The sequence below is a fragment of the Parus major genome, chromosome 12 (genome assembly GCF_001522545.3).
Source record: "Parus major isolate Abel chromosome 12, Parus_major1.1, whole genome shotgun sequence".
NCBI classification, from domain to species: domain Eukaryota; kingdom Metazoa; phylum Chordata; class Aves; order Passeriformes; family Paridae; genus Parus; species Parus major.
In genome coordinates this window covers 7,758,145-7,781,059 of record NC_031781.1, presented here as the reverse complement: position 1 = coordinate 7,781,059, position 22,915 = coordinate 7,758,145, and the positions used below count along the sequence as shown (strand labels likewise).

The window sequence follows — 22,915 nt, the reverse complement described above, 5'->3', positions numbered from 1 at the left end:
CTTTAGTTTGTTAGAATATATATTTGTTTACTTTGCACTCCAGTACTACAGATACTTCATTACAATCTGAAATATCTTTTTTTCTTCATTAAAGACATATAGTTAAAAGAACACTGGAAGCACAGATCACTTAAAAAACCCTCCTCAAAATCCTCTTGAAAGACTTGAAATCCTAAGTCAATCGTTTATGACCGTACATATAAACACATCATAGAGTCATGGAAAAACAAGCACTTATAAAAGTCAGAGAGTGTCTGGGATGTCTTTTGTATAAAAAGGGAGCATGTTTCTTGTGTATAAATACAAACAATTATTGAATGAAAGTTGAAAACATAATAGTTTCATTATATCATAAATACAGCATAAAGCCCCAATGGAAATTCACCCACCATTTGTAGGAGACCAGGTATTTCCACAATAAAATGTAGTTACAACCTTCTTTCTGGCCATGCTTAATTGAACAGAAACAGTGACTGTTAATGACAGTAGACTCCAAACAGTCATTTTCAATTCACATTTTCTTTAATGAAATACTTTATGTTCAAACCTGTAAATACCCCGCGTTAAAAGTAATTGGTCCCCAGAAAAATACCTGCACCGTGTTCTCACTCCTCAGGAAAGTGAGTGAAACAGAAACCTGGGTCACTGTTGCACATGTGTGGGTCAGAGGAGGAGGGGACAGCCACAGGGCCATAAATGAAGCCATGTGCCCCATGAGTGTGCTCACGAGTGAGCATCAGCCGCTGCAGGAGCGCGGGGCTCTGGCACAGTCAACATCTCTCTCTCATAACCCACTCCAAGGGGCTGTGTCCCCTTGAAAAGATTCCAAGTAGCTTACACAGTATTCCTCTCGAAAAATATCACAGAGGAGGTGCTTTGCAATGCTGCTGTAAAACAGCCATAGTTCAGTGTTGATTTGTACGTTTTAACAAATTAAGGTAAGAAATATGAAGATAGCTCTCTGTGCGTGCTTGCTGGGAGTCAGTTTTTCATGAGCACTAATGGTGGTAAGTGTCATGTCTGAAGGAAAATGTGCACAAGAGGCAAGTCCAAACTAAAACTGTAAATAAAAAACACCACAACAACTTTTAGAGTTTCTCCTCCCCAGCTTTCCCTGATTTCTGTTTTATGGAGAAAATAAGATTAATTTATTGATAATAAAGATGGATTTTATTGGATCTGATTAGATCCTAATATTTTCCAGTGCTGCATAACTGGATTTTTTGCATTTATTTTTTTTTCTGATTCTAAACCCATGATTTTACAAATTAGGCACATTTCACAAGTAGTGAAGAGGGTATTTGTACAAAGTAATTATTAATGTGACTGTGCTATATTTTGGTGTTAAAAGTAATGTTTTAAATTATAGACATGCTTATTGAACACTTTGTGACCAATATTATGGATTGAAATCCATAAAAAATTTTAAAAGAAAAAGTTCTAAATACCAGAGAATGCTTTTTTCCCCATAATTCGACATATTTTTGTTGACTTACTTTGTATTGCTATTTGTGAAAGAACAGAAGGAATTCCCTAATAGGTAGCAAAGTGTTTTATATAAATGTGAGTATATATAATCTTTATTATCCACTCTCGAATTTCCTCCTTTTGTTGATTTTCAGCATCTTAAATGTACTTGCTTACTGACATATTTGCAGTTGCTAAAGCACTATTTGCCAAGCTGTACTGTTTGAAAGTCATTCTGCATAGAAAATTCAGTATTGTATTAAACAAGAGGAAAGTAATAAATTTAATGATACTATTTAATTAATCTTTTATTATTGCTGTCTTTGAAGCTTTGGTGATAAATTGCAGCCTCAGCCAAAAGCACTTCTCGTGATTCATTGCTTGAGACCGGCACTTAATGTATCATCAAAAGTGGACACCTCTCTTTATTTCATGGGTTATTTAACTTGAGAAAGGGAAAGTAACACAAACCTTAAATTTCTTACTCCAGCTATTCTTTTTTAGGAACCAAAGTCAACATTTATGTTTCCCCAGTGCCTCTCACTTTCACCAAGGAATGTTTAGAATCTTAAATTTCTACTTTTTTTTTTTTTTATTTTTTTTTTCTTAATGACAAGTTCTTCTGTGCAAATGCACTGGTTTTGTTGAGCTAATGCTGTTTTCCTGGATCTTTCCTTCTTTTCCTGTCTGTGCTTCACTCCCTACCAACTTTGCAATGTAGCAAGCTGAGCAGTTGTTCAATCAGATGTACAATCCAGTAAGTTCGTTTTTAAAATGCCCGCTGTAACATATGGAAGCATGAGGATCCATTCCTTTACTGTGTTGTGCTCTTCCTCTGTGGAGCTTTGCAGAACACTCCTGATGCTCACTATGCTTTATCCATTATATCCAAATAAATGAACTTTGTGGACTTGAAGGCCATTTTAAGAATCTGAGATGTATTAAATAGGTACTGACTGTGTTTCTGAGAAAACAAACGTCCTTTAGGTCCTCAACTTCTCCATTAGAAAACGCATGCAAAATTTTGTTTTCCTTTTGCTTTGCTTTTTAGTTCCTCCTTGTGCAGTACTTTATTCGATCCTTCAAACTTATATAACTCCTAACTTATTCAGTTTACCTTCAGTGACTGAGTTAATTAGATGAATAATAATATCTAGGAAATGACTGGCAGTATTTTCAAAAGTCCATATGACTAAAATAGATCAGTTCTATTAATGGAAGAGTGTATACATTTAGCATATATGCATTAGGAACGTGGAAACTTTGTATTTAAGTGAAGAAAATACTAAAATATAAAATGATAAATGCAAAAGGTTGTTTTTGCAAAAGCACAGTATTGCTTTGGCTTGTTCAGCATTAATAGTCTTGCCAATGCCTGCTTTAATTGCACAATATCTCTTTTGACTTGACTCCTTTTTCAGTTTGAAGAAAAGCAGCAAAAAACTTGCTCTGCAGAGAGGAGTTTCCAACTCTGGCTGAGACTGTTAACATTTCATGTGCTGTGAGCATCACAGGACAGAAAAATGATGTAACTCCAAGAGCAATTTAAAAGCTATAGTTTACATTGTAATCCTGGTCAGAATCACTACGTAATTGGGGTAGTGAATGTTTAGAAGGACTGGGTTTGTAGCTTAAGTAATGTGATATGACACCTTAGAGGAGGTATTGCCTCAACTGGAGTCAATGGGAGCTTTGCCATGGGTGTCCATGGACCAGGATTCCAGCTTTGGAATGTATTATGGTTAGGTTTTGTAGTTCTAACTATGTAATGTATATGTCATGACTTTTGTATGGGAAAAGTCTCACAGCATGTGCTGTATTTACTTTTAAAGTTATTGGTTACCTGTGTTTAGAATGTAGTCATAAATTGAAGCACAATAGCATAAAACCTGATGTTATCACCTCTACCCTCTGGCACAGTGCTGGAGAAAGAGCTTGTCCCTTTAATGATAAGCCCCTTTTTTTCTGTATCATCTTGGGTAATTTTTGTGGTAGCTGTGTTTCAATTCACATCATTTGCACTGCTCCTGTTCGTGTCTTCTCAGACTGAGGTCTTTTTACTGTTTTCAGCTTGGTTTTCATAAATTCTGGCCAGTCATTAGCTGAATATTAGCGATACTGCTCTACAGAATTCATTTGTTACTTCCTAATCTGTTTGTGTGCAGTATTCCAAAGTCAGTCCTTTTCCTAATTGTTTTTTCTGCCTTTATGTGGTTAATTTTCAAAAGGACAGCCTGTTGGAAGTTGCAAAACAACGGATGCAAGATCCTTTTCCTTTGGTACTTGGTAACAACTGTACTATACCCACAAGACAATTCTTTTAAAACAAACTTCTCTTGCTCACCTTCTTTCTTCTCCTACATACATAAGGATAAATTGTAAATACAATTTGACATGCATTTCTTCATGCTTTAGAGGTGAACTTTATGAAATACCCAATGAGATTTTGTGCAAAATTGATTATAAGAAATTACATGCCTTTGTGCTGTAATGAAAATATCATGCTGTACTGAGTCTGGAGTTCAGGTGAACCTTTTTCTGAATATTAAAGACTAAATTTTCCAAGATCTTCTATCAGAGGAATGTCAGATTAAAATTTAAAGTACTTGCAGAATACACTATAAATTACTTAGAGCAGTCCCTAAAGTTAAATGAAAACCTCCTGAGTTTTAAGGAGACAAGAAGAATTCATGTGACAGCAATCTTTTTTTTCCCATTTATTCTTGAAAGTAATAAAATTTGAAGGATCTTACAAAGTAATATCTTGCATGTAAATTCTGCTGTTCCTTTTCTTTTTTTTAATATATATTTAAGTACCCACTTGATTTCTGTGTATGTTTGTGTCTGAAGCTTTAAAAATGAAATACTTATCTAACCATCCATTTCTGTTATGAAGAATAATACATGCATGACAGCACTGTAAGAGTTTAATAGCCTAAATCATTCATGTTGCATGTCTGTGCCACACTGTTATGATGTTTCTGTAGGACATTTGTGGTTTACATAAGGAAATAGTACTTTTCTTCTAAAGGATTTGCAGTGCTTATGGAGTAAGGATCAGAACAGATACATAATTAATGTAAGAACTTGTGAAATTCTAATGGTAGAGTGATATGCTATTTTTACTCAGTTGTAAAAATAACATACAACATCACCCTCATAATATTGCAGAGAAAAAGCATCATGAAGTGAGCGCGTTAGTTTGAAATTAACCTAATCACCACACACAAGGGTTATAATTTGCAGATACAGATTTAAGAGAGCTGAAAAATACACATGGACCAGTCCCTCTTACCCATAAAACCTATTAAAACAGAAAATGTGTTTTCTGAGGTAAAGAGAACTTAGGGAGTAAACAGGGGACAGAAATTAAACAGAAAAAGGAGAGCACAGCAGAAATGGGCAGAGACTTTCTGATTCATGTGATAACCATGCAGCCTCTGTCTAGAACTGATCCAACAATTCAGTCTACAGCCTAAAAAAAGCCAAAGAAATCTGCCCTGTCCTGGCATCAGCAGGGTCAGTATCAACTGAGCTGCCTTTTAACTCCTTTGGGCCTACTGTTTGACCTCAAAAGTCAGGTTCCATCTGTCAACAAATCACCCCTGATCTGTACACAACAAATTCAAAAACGTGCCTACTTTAGATCCAAGTACATCTTTTGAAGCCATAAAATAAAATGAGGCCTTATAAGTAATTCTGTGCCTTTGTGCTGGCAATGTCAGATGGATTGTGGTTTGCTCTTTTCCAGTATTGGCAGCTTTGTTTACAATGTGAGGATTCCCTTAAAGGGAATTGCAGGTTAAAGTACCACCTTCAGAGAGCTCCTTGTAAAAATTACTTTTTGTTCTGGCTCTCCATTTTTAACTGACTTTCTAGTACTTCTTCATTTGGGCAATACCCTTGTAGAAATCTGGTACCTGTCAATAATCCAAAAAAGGTTCTCTAAGTGCTTTGAAAAGGACAGGCAATCAGCTAAATTGGTGGTATGCAATACTGGTTTTGGTTTTTTCTTTTTTTTTTTCTTTTTAGCAAGAATAACCTTGTTAGTAACTGAATGTTTACCTTGATTTATATGTGATACTGGTTGGATGCTTAATCACATTTAATCATACTTTAGAAGTTCTGCTCCATGTTGGGGAAATGCAGTGACCCAGTTTGTGCAGGAGAATTTCCCAAAAACACATCCCCCAAATATAGAACAACATGAGCACCACAGAAAACACAAGAACTGAAAATATTTTTTCAGCTTAATGTTGAATTCCTTAGCAGACTGTTGAGCAAAGATTTAAATGGCTAAACGGAAAATCTATTATTTCAGGTGATGATTTGCTTACCAGCTATGCAGCAGATAATTTTTTGAGTATTTACTAATACTCAAATACTCAGCTCAGTAATTTCTGAGCTGCTGTGTGACAGGAATGCTCCATGGTAGTAGAACATTTTGACACCTGTGCATTGATGATGCTATCATGTTCTTGCCCAGTTATGTATTTTCCTTGTAGAAAGTGCAGTGTGACAATAAAACATAAAAAAGAGACAGGCTTCTCTCTCCCATCTGCATTGCTTCTTGCCCTGGGGTATGAGAAAGGGTAGAGGTACATGGGGAAAAAACCACTTGGGCTGAAGCTGAGACTTTATGCTGAAGTGAAGACTGCTTAGAGGAAGGAAGGTGGGTCTTTTTCCTCTTTATGAAATGATGGCTGCTATGTAATTAATTGTGTACCAAAGGGAAGGGACAGAAAGGTGACAGAGAGCTACATGAAAGAGCAATAGCCTTTAGAGAGAAACTGAAATTCTGGATTTATCCTTGGGAGAGGAGGAGACATCTGATGAATAGGGAACAATATGCTTTTCGTGTGAGTTTCTTAGTATATTGAAGATGGGAATTGTATTTCTTTTTCTAGAGTGAATTTACTTATGGAATTAATTTATTCCTTGCAAAATTAGATAATGATAGAAAAGTGTATATTGTAATAGCTCTGGTGGACAATCAAAGTGTTTTCTCAGATAATTGGCCTTCAGTCAATTGTTTACTTTCAGTTGAAAGTAAATTTCTTGATACAATTAACAATGGGTATAAAAGAAATCCAATTTTATTATGAAGGAAGATTGTGAACATGAAAAGGAATCTGTTGCTGGCGTCTCACTCAAACCTATGATACTTAAGATACAAAATCAAGATACTCCTTAAATGTTACCTTGAAACAAGTTCTGGGTTTAAAAAGTCCTGCATCTGCATGGAATTCAGGACTGGAGCATGTATCAAAACAGAAATTCTGAAGACCAACGTCAGCAGGGTTTTTAGGCTCCTCGTGTCATTCCCTTGGCTTTTTTTTTGTGATGAAATACTTTTTCTGAATAAAAACCTCAAAGTAGGATAAATAACATGTCAAATCTACTATGTTTTCCTTATTATCCTCATGCTTAAATGATATGTTACATGCAAACCCCCTAAGTTTCTTCCCTACTAATTTCAATTTTTTTGTTGTATTTATAGTAAACTCAGACTTGTTCTTTATTTATACAGAAAATTTTAACCATTGCAAAGAGTATGGACCTTCTAGTATCTGTAGTTTATATTGATCCTTTCCCAAACATGCATGCTTCATTTTGATCTGCATTTCTTTCATTGCTTGCTTGCATTGTCCATTCCCTGAAATTAAGAAGGATAAGTAAGTCTACGTCTTCTCTGCATACTAAGATGGTTGGAGGACCTCCAGTTCTGAATATCATGAACTTCTGTAAAAATCCTGTTTGTTACCTGAATTTTCTATGTTTAATGTGCACTGCCTTAAACGACTTGTTTTTTCCTTGCCTGCTCTTTCAAGATGCCAATTAGGAATAATGGGAAGCAAGGGGTAGGCTAAGCATTGCAGTGCATCGTTGTTTCCATCTGTCTGTGATTATTCCAGCCAACAGTTTAAAGCACTCGGTGCCAGGTCATGCTCCCATTGAAGTTAATTGGGTTTTTGCCATTAGGTTTGATGGGAGCTGGGCTGGGCTCTGCACTGTTGTTGTTTTCATTGCGTTCTCTCTTGTCTGTGAAACTGCCACCCATCCATGCATGTGTTTGCCAGGTTTGTGCTGTTTTCACCAACGGGCTTGTTCCTCTGATGTTTCAGGTTAAGTATTAATGATAAGATAAAAAGGATTATTGGGAAATTTGTCTGCTGAAAACAGCTTTTTAGTTTATTGATTCATCTTTTAAAATCACCTCTGCATTATAAACTATTTATTTATTTTAAATTCTTTTTATCAAACTGCATTTGAGACATCTGGTGATACAGACATATACAATACGTATGTATGTATCTGTGTTTGTACATTTATACATGGACAAAGTGTGTGTGTTTATATATAGGGAAAGACAACATGATTTGTTAAGAAATTGCCTATATATTTAAACCACACTGATCTTAATGTGAATTTAATGAATTGCAATGTGATTTTTTTCTAAATTTGAAAACACAACTTTAAAATGAGGTCACTTTAATATGTAAAAAACCCCCTTAATAAATCCCCTTCCCTTTCAAGATGATAACATTTGACTACGTAGATATTTTAATTTCTTTTTATAATCTATTATCTATCTATTTATAATTTTATTACCTGTAGAAAAGCATCATCAGACAGGAATACCCATAATCCTTTTTAATGAAAACTTGAACTCTGAGACTGAAGAAGTAAAGCTCTTAAAGGTATTTAAGTTACTGTCATCCTTATCTTTTTTGAAATATTGATTCTGAAGGCTCATGAAGCTGAAGAGGAGGCACGGATGAATCCAGAATTTGCAGACAGAATGAAGCAGCTCGACAAAGAGGCATCATACTATAGAGAAGAATGTGGCAAAGCTCAGGCTGAGGTTGACAGACTTCTAGAAATACTCAAAGAAGTAGAGAATGAGAAGAATGACAAAGATAAGAAAATTGCTGAGTTAGAAAGGTAATTTTTGTATTATTTGTCTTACATGGAGTAGCATTTTTGCTTACTTGGTCTTCTTTTCAGAAGCAGAGACATTAAAAGCAGAGTATGTTTTTTAAAGAGAATATTTGTTATTCTCTGTAAAAGAATAAAAAAGGGCTGCTTGAGAACTGCATTTCCTGCTGCCTGACTTGGAAAAATTTAAAGTTTCTGTTTTTTAATACTCTTCATGAAACAAACATATATTGGAAAAGTCATGTGCAATTTACAGGCACAAACAACCCCCCAGAAAACCATGATGGGGAACAAGCCTGTCTTTTAGTAACTGGTGAATCAGGCCTGTCCCCACCTGTTTCTTCAAGTGTGAGCATCACCAGTCACTCTCAGAGGTCCTGTAAGTAAGAAAAGTATTGGTAAGTATTTCTAACCCGTCTCATGATTATTTCATTGTAGTTGTAACTATTTCTCAGAGTTCCCATAGTCTTTCTTTGACCAGGCAATGATTGTCTTGTTTCTGGGAAGGCTGTAGAAGCTTTCCATAATGGGAGAGGAGGGTTTTGGGATTTGTCTCATGCCCTTTGTAATTAAATAGACCTTGGGGCCTTCTCCCATCTGGTGTCCTGCTATTTGATTGATCAGTTTTCTTTTTTCTCTTCCTTTAATTAGACACTCTTGCATGAATGAAAGAAGAAATTCTGAGTTTTCAAATAATTTATGTAATTGTTTGATTGTGATCAAGTCAGAAGAAAGCTGTTTCATGGTCCCAAAAAAGAAGTTTAAGTGATTTCATTTTCGTGATCACTGCTACAGTTACAGTCAAGACAGAACACCCATTAGGGAGCATTACCATTAAAAAGAGGAACATGTCACAAGTTTTAGTTACCTTGGGGGGCAGAAAACAGCCAGCATGGAAATAAGGATGTGTAGAGCACCTTTTACTGAGGGTGACTTATCAACCTTCAGAGCTACCTGCTGCCAAAACTTGTTACTTTTTGCAGATGTTGGGTAAAGTTTAGTAATGGTTAAGTGTTATGAGAATGGGAATCTCAAATTCCAACTGAGAGAAGATTTTTATTTAAAATAGAACTGATTATTTACATAAGGACAACTTCAATTGGCAATTGTCTCTCTCACCACATCAGAGTTTAGAATACTCAAGTGTTTGCACCTATTTTAATCTGTAAAGGAGGTCCCAGAGGAAGTGAATAATCAAGAGTGGTCACTTTGTTCACTGTGCCTGTGAGCTCTGCCTACACTCTCCAAAGTCCTCAAGCAGCACATTGGAAAAGATACCACAGTTAGGAGCTTTGTGTGGATGAGAAAGTGCTGTAGTGCTTTTCCATGCAGTGCTGTAGGGGCTGAGGGGCAATGACAGACCCACACTTGAAATGCAGCAACTCCAGGTGTGACCACCAGGTGTAAACAGGAACTGATCCCCCCCTTGCACTGTAAAAGTGAATTATTATGTGACACCATAGGCACAGGAATCTTTTGTTCAAGAGGATAAGACCTTCGTTAGACAGCAATCAAGAACCTGTTGAATGTTTGACCATTAAAATGACAAAATTTAACTATGATCATGAAGTACTGGAGCTTGTGATCTCAAATTTCTAGAAATGTTAATTTGATTTAAACAGTTTATGTAAAAAGAGATAAAGAATTGATAGAGAGCAGTAAATGAATTGAGAATTATTGGTTACAAAACAACAATTACAAAGATTCAAGGAACTAAGAGGTCCAGAGATACTGGTAATATAATCTGTTCTTATTGTCTGAGAATCCTGCAATGGGTGATGCAATGGAGAGAATTTTCTTTTTGTATTAATTTTATTTTCAAATTTGTTATATTCTTAGCAGTGAAGTTTTGAGACACCAAAATCTATTATTGTTATGAGGGTGTTGACCCTGAAATAACTTTTCAGAAAATAATGTGGTACTGCTGAGTGAACACAGAATTTTGAAGAGGATGAACTGTGCATAGAATGTGATGGAGTGATTAAACTTTGCTATGGAACTTTAGCAAGTTATTTGACATTTCCTTAAACTTCAGATGCAAGGGCATGTGCAGGGCCCTGTAGGAAAATGAATGTGATGTTAAAATGCATTTATTCATGCATAGCTTGCTGGGACCCACATTCACTGCTATGCCAACATCTTTACATTGCAAGATAATTGCAGCAACATAAATTTTCAAAATATATCATGTAAATTTCTGAGGAAGTGATAATCTAGACTATTGCAAGCTGTGGTATCCTCACAATAGTTATTATGTTCACATATGAATTCTTCAACATAATGAGGTATGCTTGTATAAATAAGTTTGAAAAGTAAAAATGGATGTAATAAAGTTATCATTTACAAATTCAAACAAAAATTAAAACAAGATGATGAATACTAACATTCCACTAATCAGAAAGTATTGACACACAAAGTGTCAAATACTCAGGGGTAGAAATATCTGTTATGAGATATGGGCAGTTAAATTTATAAATGTGTTCTACTTGGCAGATGAACATTACTAATAATTATGAAGAACTCTTCATATGAATGGTAATTCTTTTGGTTTTAATGTTATTTTCTTGGCTCAGAAACTATCACACTCCTGAGCGTCATCACTTCAGATTAATATTATTGCTCCTATAAAATCACATTAATCTGTTCCTTAAATGTCTCTCTCTATATTAACTTTGAACTTTACAGTTACTTATTACTACACAGGAGAACCACCTCCTTCTTCTATGCTAAAGCTATTTGATAACTTTTATTACAATTTTCACAATTTATCTGTTTATAATTAAAAAAAAGTTTAAATGCAAGATGTTACATTTAATGCATAATGTGCTTTAGTTAAACTTAGCTTGCTGTTTTTCTCTGGTTTTCTTGCTGAAGGAAATGTGGTTTGGTTTTTTTTTTTTGTTTTTATTTCTGTGGGTTTTTTTAATAATGTAAATGAAACTGGATAAGACAGTGATCATCTCAAGTTTTAATGCAAAGAGCCTCACCAAGGAGAGGGAGCTGAAGCTGAAAAAGAACTGTCAGGATTGAAGGAGTATATTGTTTAAAGGTTTTATTAATGGTGTTAAAATGAGAAGTATATTTATGAAATATGATAGTTTGAATCACAAAATGAAGTGAAATACAATGGCATAAAATACGAGTTTGTGAAGTTAGGACCAGTAAGGCTGCCTGATATAAACTAAGAATATCTTTGACTACAGTTCAGGAAAAGAAAGATTGGGTGAATTTGCTTATGGCTGTGTCATTATGAACCATCTGAATAATGAAGCAGAGATGTAAAGAATGAGGAGTGAATCCTGATATGTCAGAATAAATACCTGCAGTAAGGATAGGAAGGTATTAATGTCATCAGGTGCTGGCAAGGCTCTGTGTGGAGCACTGCTGTGTACTGCTCATCAGTCATATGCCAGGAAGTTGAATCAAAACTGGAAACAGGTGCAGAGAAGGCTGGTAAGGAGGAATGAAGTGCTCATGACACAGGAGGAGTTTAAGGAACAGTGGTTTATTTCTCTGGCCAAACAAAGCTGGGTAGAGGTGCTTGTTCTGTATATATGTGGGAAGGGATAAGCACTGTTGGGAAAGAAGAGTGATTTCAGTAAAAGAGCACTGGCACATAATACAGTATAAATTATCTATTGGTAAATTTAGATTGAAAAGAGAAAGGAAGTAATGCCAACATAGTGAAGATTGCAAAATCTTGAATCTACTTTTCTCCAGTGATATGTGAGCTGGTTGGTCATGTTTGGCTGAGTGTAGCTTCTCAGCAAGGATGGCAACTATATAAAAGTCCATTTAAAAATATTATATTAGCTATGGGACAATCCTGTTTGTTCTTAACCAAGAAGTTTTGGGTTTTTTTGGTACTGACTTCTCATATGCAGGGGGTGTGTAACACTATAGATGTGTACTCAAGCTTTTGGGGTATTCAGACTACAATTAACCCATTCTGAATTGATTTGGATTTGAATTCTCATGAAGGTAAGTCCACACAGCAGTGACAGGTCATGGCACAAGAGACAAAACGTCAGCATGTGGAATAACTGCATTTTAAATAAAAGTACTTTTTTGGCTGTTAAATATGCTCCTTTTCCTAAATGCACGAGGTACTGTGTGTCAGGGACAGATTTCAGGACTAGTCTAGCTGGGTGGGGATTGTTTTGGCCTTCCTTATTTGAGAAGGGTGTGTTAGGTATTTTTTAAACAAGCAAAGTTATCAAAAAGCAGAGTATTTTCAGTGCTGAAGTGTTAATTCTCTTCTTCATACTGAATTAAAAATTTTCTGTCAGCATTGGAAGGGGCTGCATTTCCTGGGTTGTGTGGGGTGTCAAATCTTCATCTTTGATTATTAGCTACAGTGCTTTGTGAACTTCTAAATACCTTTGAACAAGTTGCCAAATTGTTTAGCTGCTTTAACTTCCATTGGAAGACCTAATGAATGAGGGTCACCAGCCTATGATAGTTCAAATGAAAGACTTTGTGGCATATAATGAGATGTTTGTGTGGCAGCAAATGCTGCCAATATTCATGCAATTTATTTGTTCTATTTGGTGTTTATGTGAATTTGGAATTCAATGGTTATAAATATGGATGTCTTTCCACTGTCCACCAATGACAAGATGCCCTTTTGATTTAAAGTTTGTTTTCTTCAGTACCACAGGAAGGATATAGCTCTGCAGAAATTTCATTTTAGTTCTTGCTTTCCCTTCCCTTCCCTTTATTTTTTTTCTTTTTTTCTTTTTTTTTTTCCTAATAATCTGCTAATATAACATCTGCTTGTTATATTTTTAAAGAACTAATGTGTTCCTACCTTTATTCTCTTTTGCTGTCTTCCTCCTTATCTGTTTTCCTCCAAACTGCTGCTTTCATCCCTACTCCAACCAGCTTGACTTCCAGGTCAGTATTTTCTGCTCTCCTACTTAATGCTCCTTCCACAATGAAGGTTTTCATTGATGCTTCATTTATTTAGTTGTTTTGATTCTACATTATTAACTTCTGTTTGTGTTTTGTTGTTTTTATTCTACTTGTCCCTATTGTGAAGTTTTTGGTCATTTCATTTCTAGACCAGAAACTTTCCAGTAAATGAATCTTTTTTCTTAAATGCCTATAAGAAAAAAAAATGCTTATTAACAACATATTCAATTCATATGTTGTTTTGTGTGAAGATTTTTTTTTCTTTTGGTTTTGCTTAAGTTGTCTTTGTTTTGAGAGTTCAACATTGGGAATAATTTTTTTGTAGACAACCAAACCCAGCAGGTAATGAACAGTGACAATTGTATGCAGAGAGATTTATACCTAAGATCAGAGACTTATTCTTAATACTTTGCCATTGCCCCTTTTACTGCTTACAGAATATGAAGAGTTGCAGTGGTTCAGAGACTTTTAGCTGGTTTTGCTGCCCAGATTCTGGACAAGCACATAAGTTTAAAGGAGTTATCTGTATGTGTTTTTATGCTGTGTTTGTATGTAACCTCATCTAGTCAGGCTTGTGTTTTAAATTCTTCCAGGTTGTAGATTAGTTTAGCTGTTGGCACACTGTTTCTGAGTAAACTTTTCAAGTATAACATGTCTTGTGTTGCTTCTTGGAAGTAAAAATTGATCTAGTTGACATTTTTTTCTCTTAGTAGCCCTTGATGTTAATTTTCTTTCTCATGCTTATGGGTGGCTGTAAATTGTAAGTTAGCAAAGTCTTAAAACATCTTTTTGATGTTTTCTCTTGGGAGAGTTTTGGTCTGAGCCTCAAAACCAAGCACAATTCATGTTTCACAGTTCAGACATGTCAGAAGTCTCTGACAGGGATGTCTTCAAACTGCACAGCAAAAGATGGCTCATTGCAAAAAGATTGACAAGACTGTTTTTCCCCCTAATGTACTTTAGTACATGTCACAATCACAAGTTACTTTCCAGCTGGAAAGGTTTGTTTCTGAAATTTGAGGCTTATTGATTGAAGTAAAGACTTAGATGAACTCTAAATTTACTGTCTATCCACTTCAAGCCCTTTTTTATGTGCTTGAAGTGGTAGTTATTACATGCAGATTGTGAAAATACTTCAAGAATTTGTTTTCAGAATCTCTTTCTTCCAGAAGTTAATTAAATGTATTTATTATGGAATTGGCCATGATGAAATTATTGTCTGAATGTAACCACTTTGCATTTCTATCAGAGCATACTCATCATTGATTGAAAATCTCTCTAGCTCAAGAGACCCTAAAGAAAGGTATTATTATGCTATGTGGTTGACATTATGGTTGATTTCCCTGGAATTCAATGATTGGTATGCAGAAACATTTGTTCAGCAGTTGGAGGTGCAATTTCTGTTATGTTTTATTGACCTAAAAAACCAACTGACCTTGTTGAAGCAAACTGTCCTCATTACTCTGCCAGCTTCCATCCCTAGAGTCCCAGATAAGCTGTAGAGTACGATTAGAATTTATTGTGGGAATTCAGTGGAGTGTTAAGTTTTCTCAGCTTGAATCTTCATTAAGGTCAAAGCTTAATTTAAGAAACAGATAGATTAATTTCCATAATTTCTTCTGGTCAGTATGGTCTTCGCTGTCATTTTAGCCATCCATACTCCTATAAGGTTTTCATGGTTAGAAAAATGCTGCCTCTGTTTCATGACGTGGTAGGCTATTGGTACTGATGACAAACAAAATAATCCAATACATTGGCATAATGCCCCCATGTGCACCTGCCTGTACAAGACAAAAATATTGAGTACAACCATCAGTACAGTGACATCCCCACACCTGCAGGTTACAGTATGTTATATACTCCCCAAACTTTTCTATCTGCAGATAAGGAGGAGATGGATATTTTTTTCCATGTGAACTGTACTGACCAGTGCTAGAAAGTTTCCCACCAGTTCTGATGTTGGCCTTCCAAATTGTTTCTGTGGGAGGCCAGAGCGCAGTGAGATGTGCAAGGGAAGGTTCAGTGGAGTTTTAAATTTAACCTCCAAGCCGTCCACAGTTTTGTCAAATGTCAGTTTGATGGTTCCAAGGGCAGAGTGATATGTTGTTCAAAGATAATTTCCCTGGAGAAATTGAGATAGGGTACTACTGAAAACTGAGAGAATCCGTGATATACATTACTCTTCTGAGAGACTGGTTATTCTGAGTGAGAAACATAGTTGTCATGTTGGATAACAGGCAGATTGCTGACATGTCATTCTCTTTTAGTCTGTTTGCTACATATGCAAAACCAATGCTTTAGCATTTAAACAATTTGAAAGAGATGACATTTTGAGATGAGATTATTTCAATTTATCTGATTCTATTTGTGTTTTTAAACTTTTGTAAATTTAATTTTTAAAGAAATAATCAAGTAGAAAGTTTATTTCTTTGGTAGTCTTCTTTAAAGGGGAAAAAAAGGAAAATATTATATTACAAAATAAGCAGTGAACAATAAAAAGATACAAACAGAGCTCTGGGACAAGATGCACTCTTGTTCAATTTCATCCCACTCACTACTGAACTTGTCAGCATTGTTCTGTACTTTCCCTTTCAGTTTGCTGAAAGCCACACAAAGGTTAAAATAGAAAGGAATTATTTAAATAAGGAAGATTATTTTGTAATTTCTCAGTGATCTGCTTTTTTTGATATTTGATTTGGAGGGTAAATACTCTGTAAAGTAAGAATGCAGAATGAAGTGATATGAGGAGGAAAGAGCTCTGCCTCGCTGAAGGAAAAATATCAACTTTGGATTTGGTTGGATGTGACACCACAACTCTGTGTAGGGGAAGAGAGAACAGAAGGAGCTGTTACTCTTCCCTTTCATGATTACTGGTTCAAGAAATCAATATTTCTTATGCTTCTCCAGACCTGCTGCCTCCACGAGTTTTCCTCAGGGGCAAGATCTGGAGGGCAGTTTTCTTTACCTCTTGAACCTGTGCATGAAATACCCCCAGAGCTCCCTGGGGAGCTTGGTGACTGCCTGGGCTCAATGCTGTCAGGATTCCCTGTGCATGGTGGAGGGGAGTGTGAGTGAAGAATCATTGTGAGATAGCACAGCTTGCCCTCCAAAAGCTGTGACTGAAAGGAGACAGGGGACAGACTAAATTTAGGAATTGGGTTGTTGGTGGAACCACTCCTTCCACTCATATTGTTTGCTTTCACAGTTTGCAGGGGCAACATGCCTGGGCAATGTGGTGGTGCTCTGATCTGAATTTATAATAAGGGGAAGCTTGTATGTCTAAACAAGAGTCATACAAAGTGTACCTGATTTATTTGGAGGTCTGAAGAAGTTACTGCAAAAGTATGGAAAGCTTGATTTATGTGTTGGATGGTAATGGCTGGATTGATCCTGAGAACTTCTAGGGTGAGCCAGGAGTTGCAGTCAAAAGATTTGATCCAGAAGGAAATTGCAATGAAATGTGGAGTGCTGCAGAGGAGATGTGATCCTGATTGCTGTCAGGCTGGGCTGGACATGCTGTGGAGCAGTGGATGCAGAGAAAAACTGGAAGTCAGGAGGTGGTGGAGCTTTTTTTTCTGTTTTTTTTGTTTGTTTGTGCAGAGATGCTTTGTTAGTTTGGTATTTTAAAGAAGAAACTTTTCTGGACTACAGCTGGGAAGGACTTGATGGACCAGTAGCAGGGCTGCAACTTCTTGGTTGCAAATTTCAGGCAACAAATTATTTCCAGTAACTGGTTACAGTTATTGCTAATGGTCTCAATTAAAATAATAGCTGAGCAAGCAATTGCCATATTAAATCAGATCAAATATCCTTCTCATCTAGTGTGCTGTCATCAGCAGTGCTTTTTCTTTTTTCTTTTTTTTTAAAGAAGTACATCAGAAGAAAATGCACAGCAATCCTGGGTGTATGAGAAAGATGTGTGACAGATGAGTCTTCTGGTATGAATTTCACACATGTTCATGTAAAGTGTCATCCAGCAGGAATGTGCTGAGGAAGGCAGCAGTGCAGTGCGCTGGGTCGGAGTTTCCGTGGTTGCAGTGCTGGTCTGCGTTGAAACAAAGTGACATGAACCATAGTTTGGAACAGGATTTTAGTACTTCTCTTTCATTCATGCATTATCCTCACGTGGATATTTCTAGAATCTCTCCAGGGCTTTGGAGGGAACTGTGTCAGACTAAACAGTTCTTAAATAAAGATTTTGGAAAACTTCCCGGAGTGTGTGTTAGGTAAAGCCCTTCCTCCCACATTGTTGCCTTTGAGGTGAGAAATGTTTCAGTGACTTCTGTGACACTTGCTTTATTTCTACCAGGCAGAGCTCTCAGTTGTCCCAGGACAATAACATTTTCTTGTGCTGCATTTGGAGGCAAAGTAATTGTCTCACTGAAGAATTGTCATAATATGAGTATTATGAAACTTGAAGCCAGCCTTCAGGCAGTTGAAATGATGAGATTTAGAAGGGGGAGGGAGTTTAAGGGGATGGGAAGAAGAGTGTTTTTGAGACCTACAGGTCTCTGTGGGCTACAAGCCTGCTCCTTCGGGTGAAACTGAAATAGCTATGTAACCTACCAGTAATAGGAGATGGGAGTGTAATGAAAACATTGAATTTACTAAAATTCATTTATCTTAGCTGCTAGTTCTGGGCATGATGGCCTTTTTGCATTCAACTGGAGAATTAGGGATATATGAATTAATTTTTTACTTTTTTATATATTAATTTTTTTTTAATACTACTTGCTTTGGATGATTTTTTTTTGTCCCATGTTTGTGTTAGTCATTTTGTTTCCAGTTCTTTCTATCAAAGAGATGTGGAGGGAACACAGAGGGGTACCTCCCAGGTCTGATGAGCAGGTGAACTGTGACATGGAGTTTGCCATAGTCTGAGCATTAATTTATTTTATTTTAAAAAAAATATATAAATATATATATTTTATTTTTCTTTGTTATATTAAAAATTCTGCCTGTCACAGGTAGAGGTTTTCTTATCCTGATAATATTTGTTTTCTACAGAAAAATCCATCTCTGGGCTGTAAATGAATAAGCAGTGTCCTTGCTTGTGTCAGGAATGTGTCTGTCAGTACCCCTCTTAACATGTCTTGTGATTTTAGTCTCTTTGAGTCCAACCCAGCTTTGTTTCTCAGGTTTATAGATAGGTAGTAGCAAATGCATTTGTATTCCATGAAAATGTCAGAAACAATACTTAACTTGCTTATATCAATAAAATTCTAGCTTTTGGATTTCAATGAAATTAGACCTGAATTTTGAAGCATTGCCCTTATGCTGGTTTAGTCATGACGCAGTGAAGCACCTGCATAGACTCTGAATATTTCTACTGAATCTCACTGAAGTATTGTAATTTGGAATGGACATTCACATGGTTGGGATTTACAGGATCAGGTCTTCTGCATGACTAACTGCTGAGACCCAGAGTGCCTAGGAAGATGTTTAGATTTGTTTCATTGATCACATACATGAATTCTTTGTAAAAGTGTGGACTATTTATAAAGGAGAAAGAGATAATAATTCCAAAGAATGTTGATGGTAATATTCTACCCAGTGCCTACCTAGAACATTGGGTGATGTTTTTATATTTAAAACAAATATACTATATTGAATTTTAAAACACATTTTTGAGATTTTTTTATTTTATATTGATTATTTGTTTTGACTAATTTGTATTTCATAAAAAAGATCTAGTTAGTTTGATTTGGGGTTGATATATTTTTTTATTTGTTTCCCTGAAAACATTCTTTGCACTCTGATTTTTTTAACTTTTAATTGTTGAGGAGCACAGCTTCCTAGCACACTGTAGAATTTATTTGATTGACTTGCAGACAGCTGGTCCCATTGCAATGCTGTTTAAAGTGATTAAAATTATTCCAGGGACATATTCCTGTAGAAAATGTTACATATTTTGCTCATGGGAGTATTTTGCATGTCTGCATTTTTTGGATGCTTTGTGGGGAAAAAAACCCTTTGTGAAATAAAGGCTGTACTAACATGTAACGCTTATTCTTGGCTGACGTTACCAGCTTTGTGGCCAAGGTACCCAGGTGGCTAATTAAAGCAGGGAATTTAATGAAATAGTGTGATTTTCTATAGCTATCAGAGATGAAAGCTTTGGAGGTTAGACAACACACCCTACTGTAAAATAACATCTCAATGCTATGCATGGATGTGCAGGAACTTAGTGTTTAATATTTGTCTTAAAAAGCTGAACTAAAGGAACTAAATGTCCTATAGTTAGACCTGTGAGATCAATTTGTGTGCAGCTTCAGAACAAGAAAAAGCCCCAAACGTGGTTAAAGTGCAGTCATTACAGTTATATTCCATTATATACCCATTATATACCAGCAGAAACTAAGTGATGCTACTGTTTTGCTGTTTATCTTTCTGCTGGTCCAGGGTCTGGGTCTCTATGGCACTGAAGATATTTCAGTTAAAAGATTAAATAGAATGAAAAATGCATTTGAGGTAAGGGCATCTTGCTGTTTGCTCAGGAAGACTGATGGGCTCTAAGTCCTTTGGACTGGATGTCATAAGAGATAAAGCTAAAGGGTTTGGGAATGTTTTGTCTTTTCCTGTCTTGCTTGGACCTGTGATACACTAAGTGTATCTAAACATTCAGCAGTCCTAGATGATGGTTCTTCAGCAGCAGGGAAGTCAGAGCTGCTGCGGTCTGTTGACTCCAGCACTGGCATTCTCAGGCCACTTTTCTTGAAAAACTGAGGAAAACAGAGGTGTAGGCATTGCTATCATTCAGATACCTGATTTTAAGTCTAGTTCCCAGTTGAGGTGCAAATTAATTACTCTGGAGCATTCTGTTCATTGAGAAAGATTATAAACAATTATCCCAGGTCAGAAAGATTCAGTAAGAGGCTGATTTTTATGGAGTACCATATCTAAAGTGAATTCAGTTAAGAGCAATCGCTTAATCTAGGTATAACAAATTAATAAGCTTAATTTAATGAGTAGTAAGGTAGCTTCTAGAAGAGTATGTTGCTTTATATTAGCTTTTTCTCTTCTTTAGGAACAAGAGAATGTCTAATGTACTAAAATAATAAGATTTTATTTAGATGTTTTTCTTTTTCCTAGTGTTCATATTTTCTTTATTAACTGCCAATATTATTGGTATCTAGTATTTATATGGCATGGGGTGTTTGCCTAGATATGGCTTCTCTGATATTGAGTTATCTAAAGAGTTAGGAGATGCCTAGGATATCATCCTTTAATTCGTAATTCTGGAACAGAACAGAACTAATTTCCTTACAATTTTTTTTTAAAATTTATTTTTATTTTAAACTATTCAAGATATGTTTATATTCTAGCTCTGTTTTTAAGATAGTTTAGTTTCACTCTGAATTCTTTGGATTTCTTCTTTGGAACATTTGAATGTTCCTAAGCTGCTTGATATTCTATAACAGTTGCTGACTGACTTTAACCAGAGGGACACAAACAAATGCAAATTTATCTTGAAAACTGTCATTAACCCTACTTTAAAGCATCTGTGCAGAGAGTTAGTCATCTATGCTGCTTTTTGAAGTCTGCTTTGTTTCTTAAATATTTATGAGCTCAGAAAATCATTTCTTTAAGCGAAATGTGGTGTTGGCACTCCTTCAGTGTACTATGGACTGGAGTCCACAGCTTCAGAACTGGTTTGTAGCCTGGCTTTCCAGTTCCATGAAGTTTGTAAAATCAAAAATGCAGCAGAGTGGTGGTTTTAACTAGCTTGGGATGACTGTAATGTCTGGTTAGATGTTAAAGAATGGACCTAAAATAGAATAGAAAAATAATAGTAATAAAATAATAAAATTAACCCTAGAAGAGAATAGATGCTCGACTTCAAAATGAAGTATAACAATGCAGAGAATGAGAGAGCTGTGGATTTCATCTTCCTGCTCTGGGGCAATTACACTATCAGAAAATGCTACATTAGCAGAAAATTATTATCTTGTGATGGTAAGAGGAATTCTACTGAGCAGACCCCAAAATATAAACTTCAGGTTTTAAAAACATATTTCTTAAGTGGTAGTCTTTTATTTATTTTATTCTGCCTAATGAATTTTGTCTTAGAGCTTTAAATTCAAGCAGTGTAGCAGAACCATTCTCTTTTCATTTCCATAGGTGTGTAGCCAGTTGGAGGGTACTGAGAGTCTATGACAGAGCTTTTATTTCCTTCTCTTCAAGATTTTGCATATCACAGGCACCAGATGTTTTCCCTTTGCAGCTTTACCGTGTTCTGCTTTTCAGTGGGGCATTAGAGGGAAGGTGAAATGGGAAGTTGTGTGAGGTAGGGGTGATGAAAGAAGCAGCTAGCATTGGCATAAAATGGAACTTCTTACAGATATTAAATGTAAATGAATTTATCATTTACTCAACATGGGATTGGAAACCAATTTATGTTTCAACAGCACAAAGCCATATTACACCACCAAAATTTCTGCCAAGAACATTTATATATGAAGTTGTGGAAGTATTTTTTTTCCAATATTCATTTTGGTTTTATGCTGAGTAACTCCACGCTTACAATTATGAGACAGACTCAAGACACTGAACTGATTTTCACTTGAAGTTGCAAGCAAATAACCTATATTCAAACTAGTTGTCCATGGGTTTTTTTTCCTGGGCAAGTTTATGGCACTTTTTTTTTAGTTATAATTGATTGGATTTTCTCTAATTGCCGTACTTACAAACTTTTACATGAAGCGTCTTTTAAGAATTTTTAATACCATGACACATTTATTGATTGCAAATTAATGGTTAATTTTTCGGCATAAATTAATAGTGAAAAAAACCTGGTAGGACAAAAAAAAAATCAGTGGTAGAAGTAAATATTGAATGACCCAATTTCTTTAGCATACTGAAATTTGCGCAAGAAATGTATTTTATAACTTTTTTCACTGCTTCTGATGTAGAAGCAAAGGAGGGATTCTCAGTGATCCTTTTGGGCATTGAATAATATTCTCTTCATTTGCCACAATAGGATTAGTGAGTAGATCTCATTAGGAATTTGCACGTGACTTTTATTTTTTATAGATAAAAGGGAGAAAATTCCTCCAAGTCAAAGAAAGTCTGGAAAATAAGAATTCAAGCAGGTAGGAAGTATTACTGCAAAGATATGCTTTCATCACCTGACAGAAAAAAATTAGTTTGCCTTCTTTCTTAAAAAGGTGTATGCTAAGTCTCAGAAATACTTCTGCTAACTTAATGAATAACAACCACAATAAAAGATAATTAAAATTGAAACAATTAATTATTTTTTATTACTACAGTCTTAACAAAAGAAAACATATAAGGGTGGCAAAGATTGTTTAATTTCCTTAGGAATAGCTCATAAATTTGTTTGTTGATTATATTTTGTAGAAAGAAGTCCCATTATTAAAAATGATAGAAATGTTTTTGTCACTTACAAAGCTATTTGTAAAGGCATCCTTTATTTTTCATGGCATATTTATGACCTGACCTTCTAACCCATCACACTTTAATCCTGAACACTGTATTTGTAGCCCAGGTTTTAAAAAATATAATTTTACAACATACATTAGTCATCACCTTCACCTTCTGCTTCCTTTGAAATTAATGCTCCTTGAAGCCCCTA

At 35.6% G+C, this 22,915-nt stretch overlaps 1 protein-coding gene across 13 annotated transcripts in view; it reads left to right on the top strand.

Moving 5' to 3' along the window:
- Positions 1–22,915, top strand: part of ERC2 (ELKS/RAB6-interacting/CAST family member 2) — a 405,409-nt gene that overhangs the window by 148,474 nt on the left and 234,020 nt on the right. For 5 of the 13 annotated variants that reach the window (XR_004499194.1, XR_004499197.1, XR_004499193.1 and 2 more), the window contains 4 exons: positions 2,189–2,224; positions 7,299–7,328; positions 8,219–8,412; positions 13,291–13,302. Coding sequence is in view for 1 of the 13 variants with exons in the window: in XM_033517444.1 (XP_033373335.1) it covers positions 2,189–2,224; positions 7,299–7,328; positions 8,219–8,412; positions 13,291–13,302 (272 nt within the window). In the remaining 12 variants the exon portion in view is untranslated. The remainder of the gene's footprint in view (positions 1–2,188; positions 2,225–7,298; positions 7,329–8,218; positions 8,413–13,290; positions 13,303–22,915) is intronic. The other 8 variants (XR_001523929.3, XR_001523922.3, XR_001523924.1 and 5 more) reach the window with 4 other exon arrangements.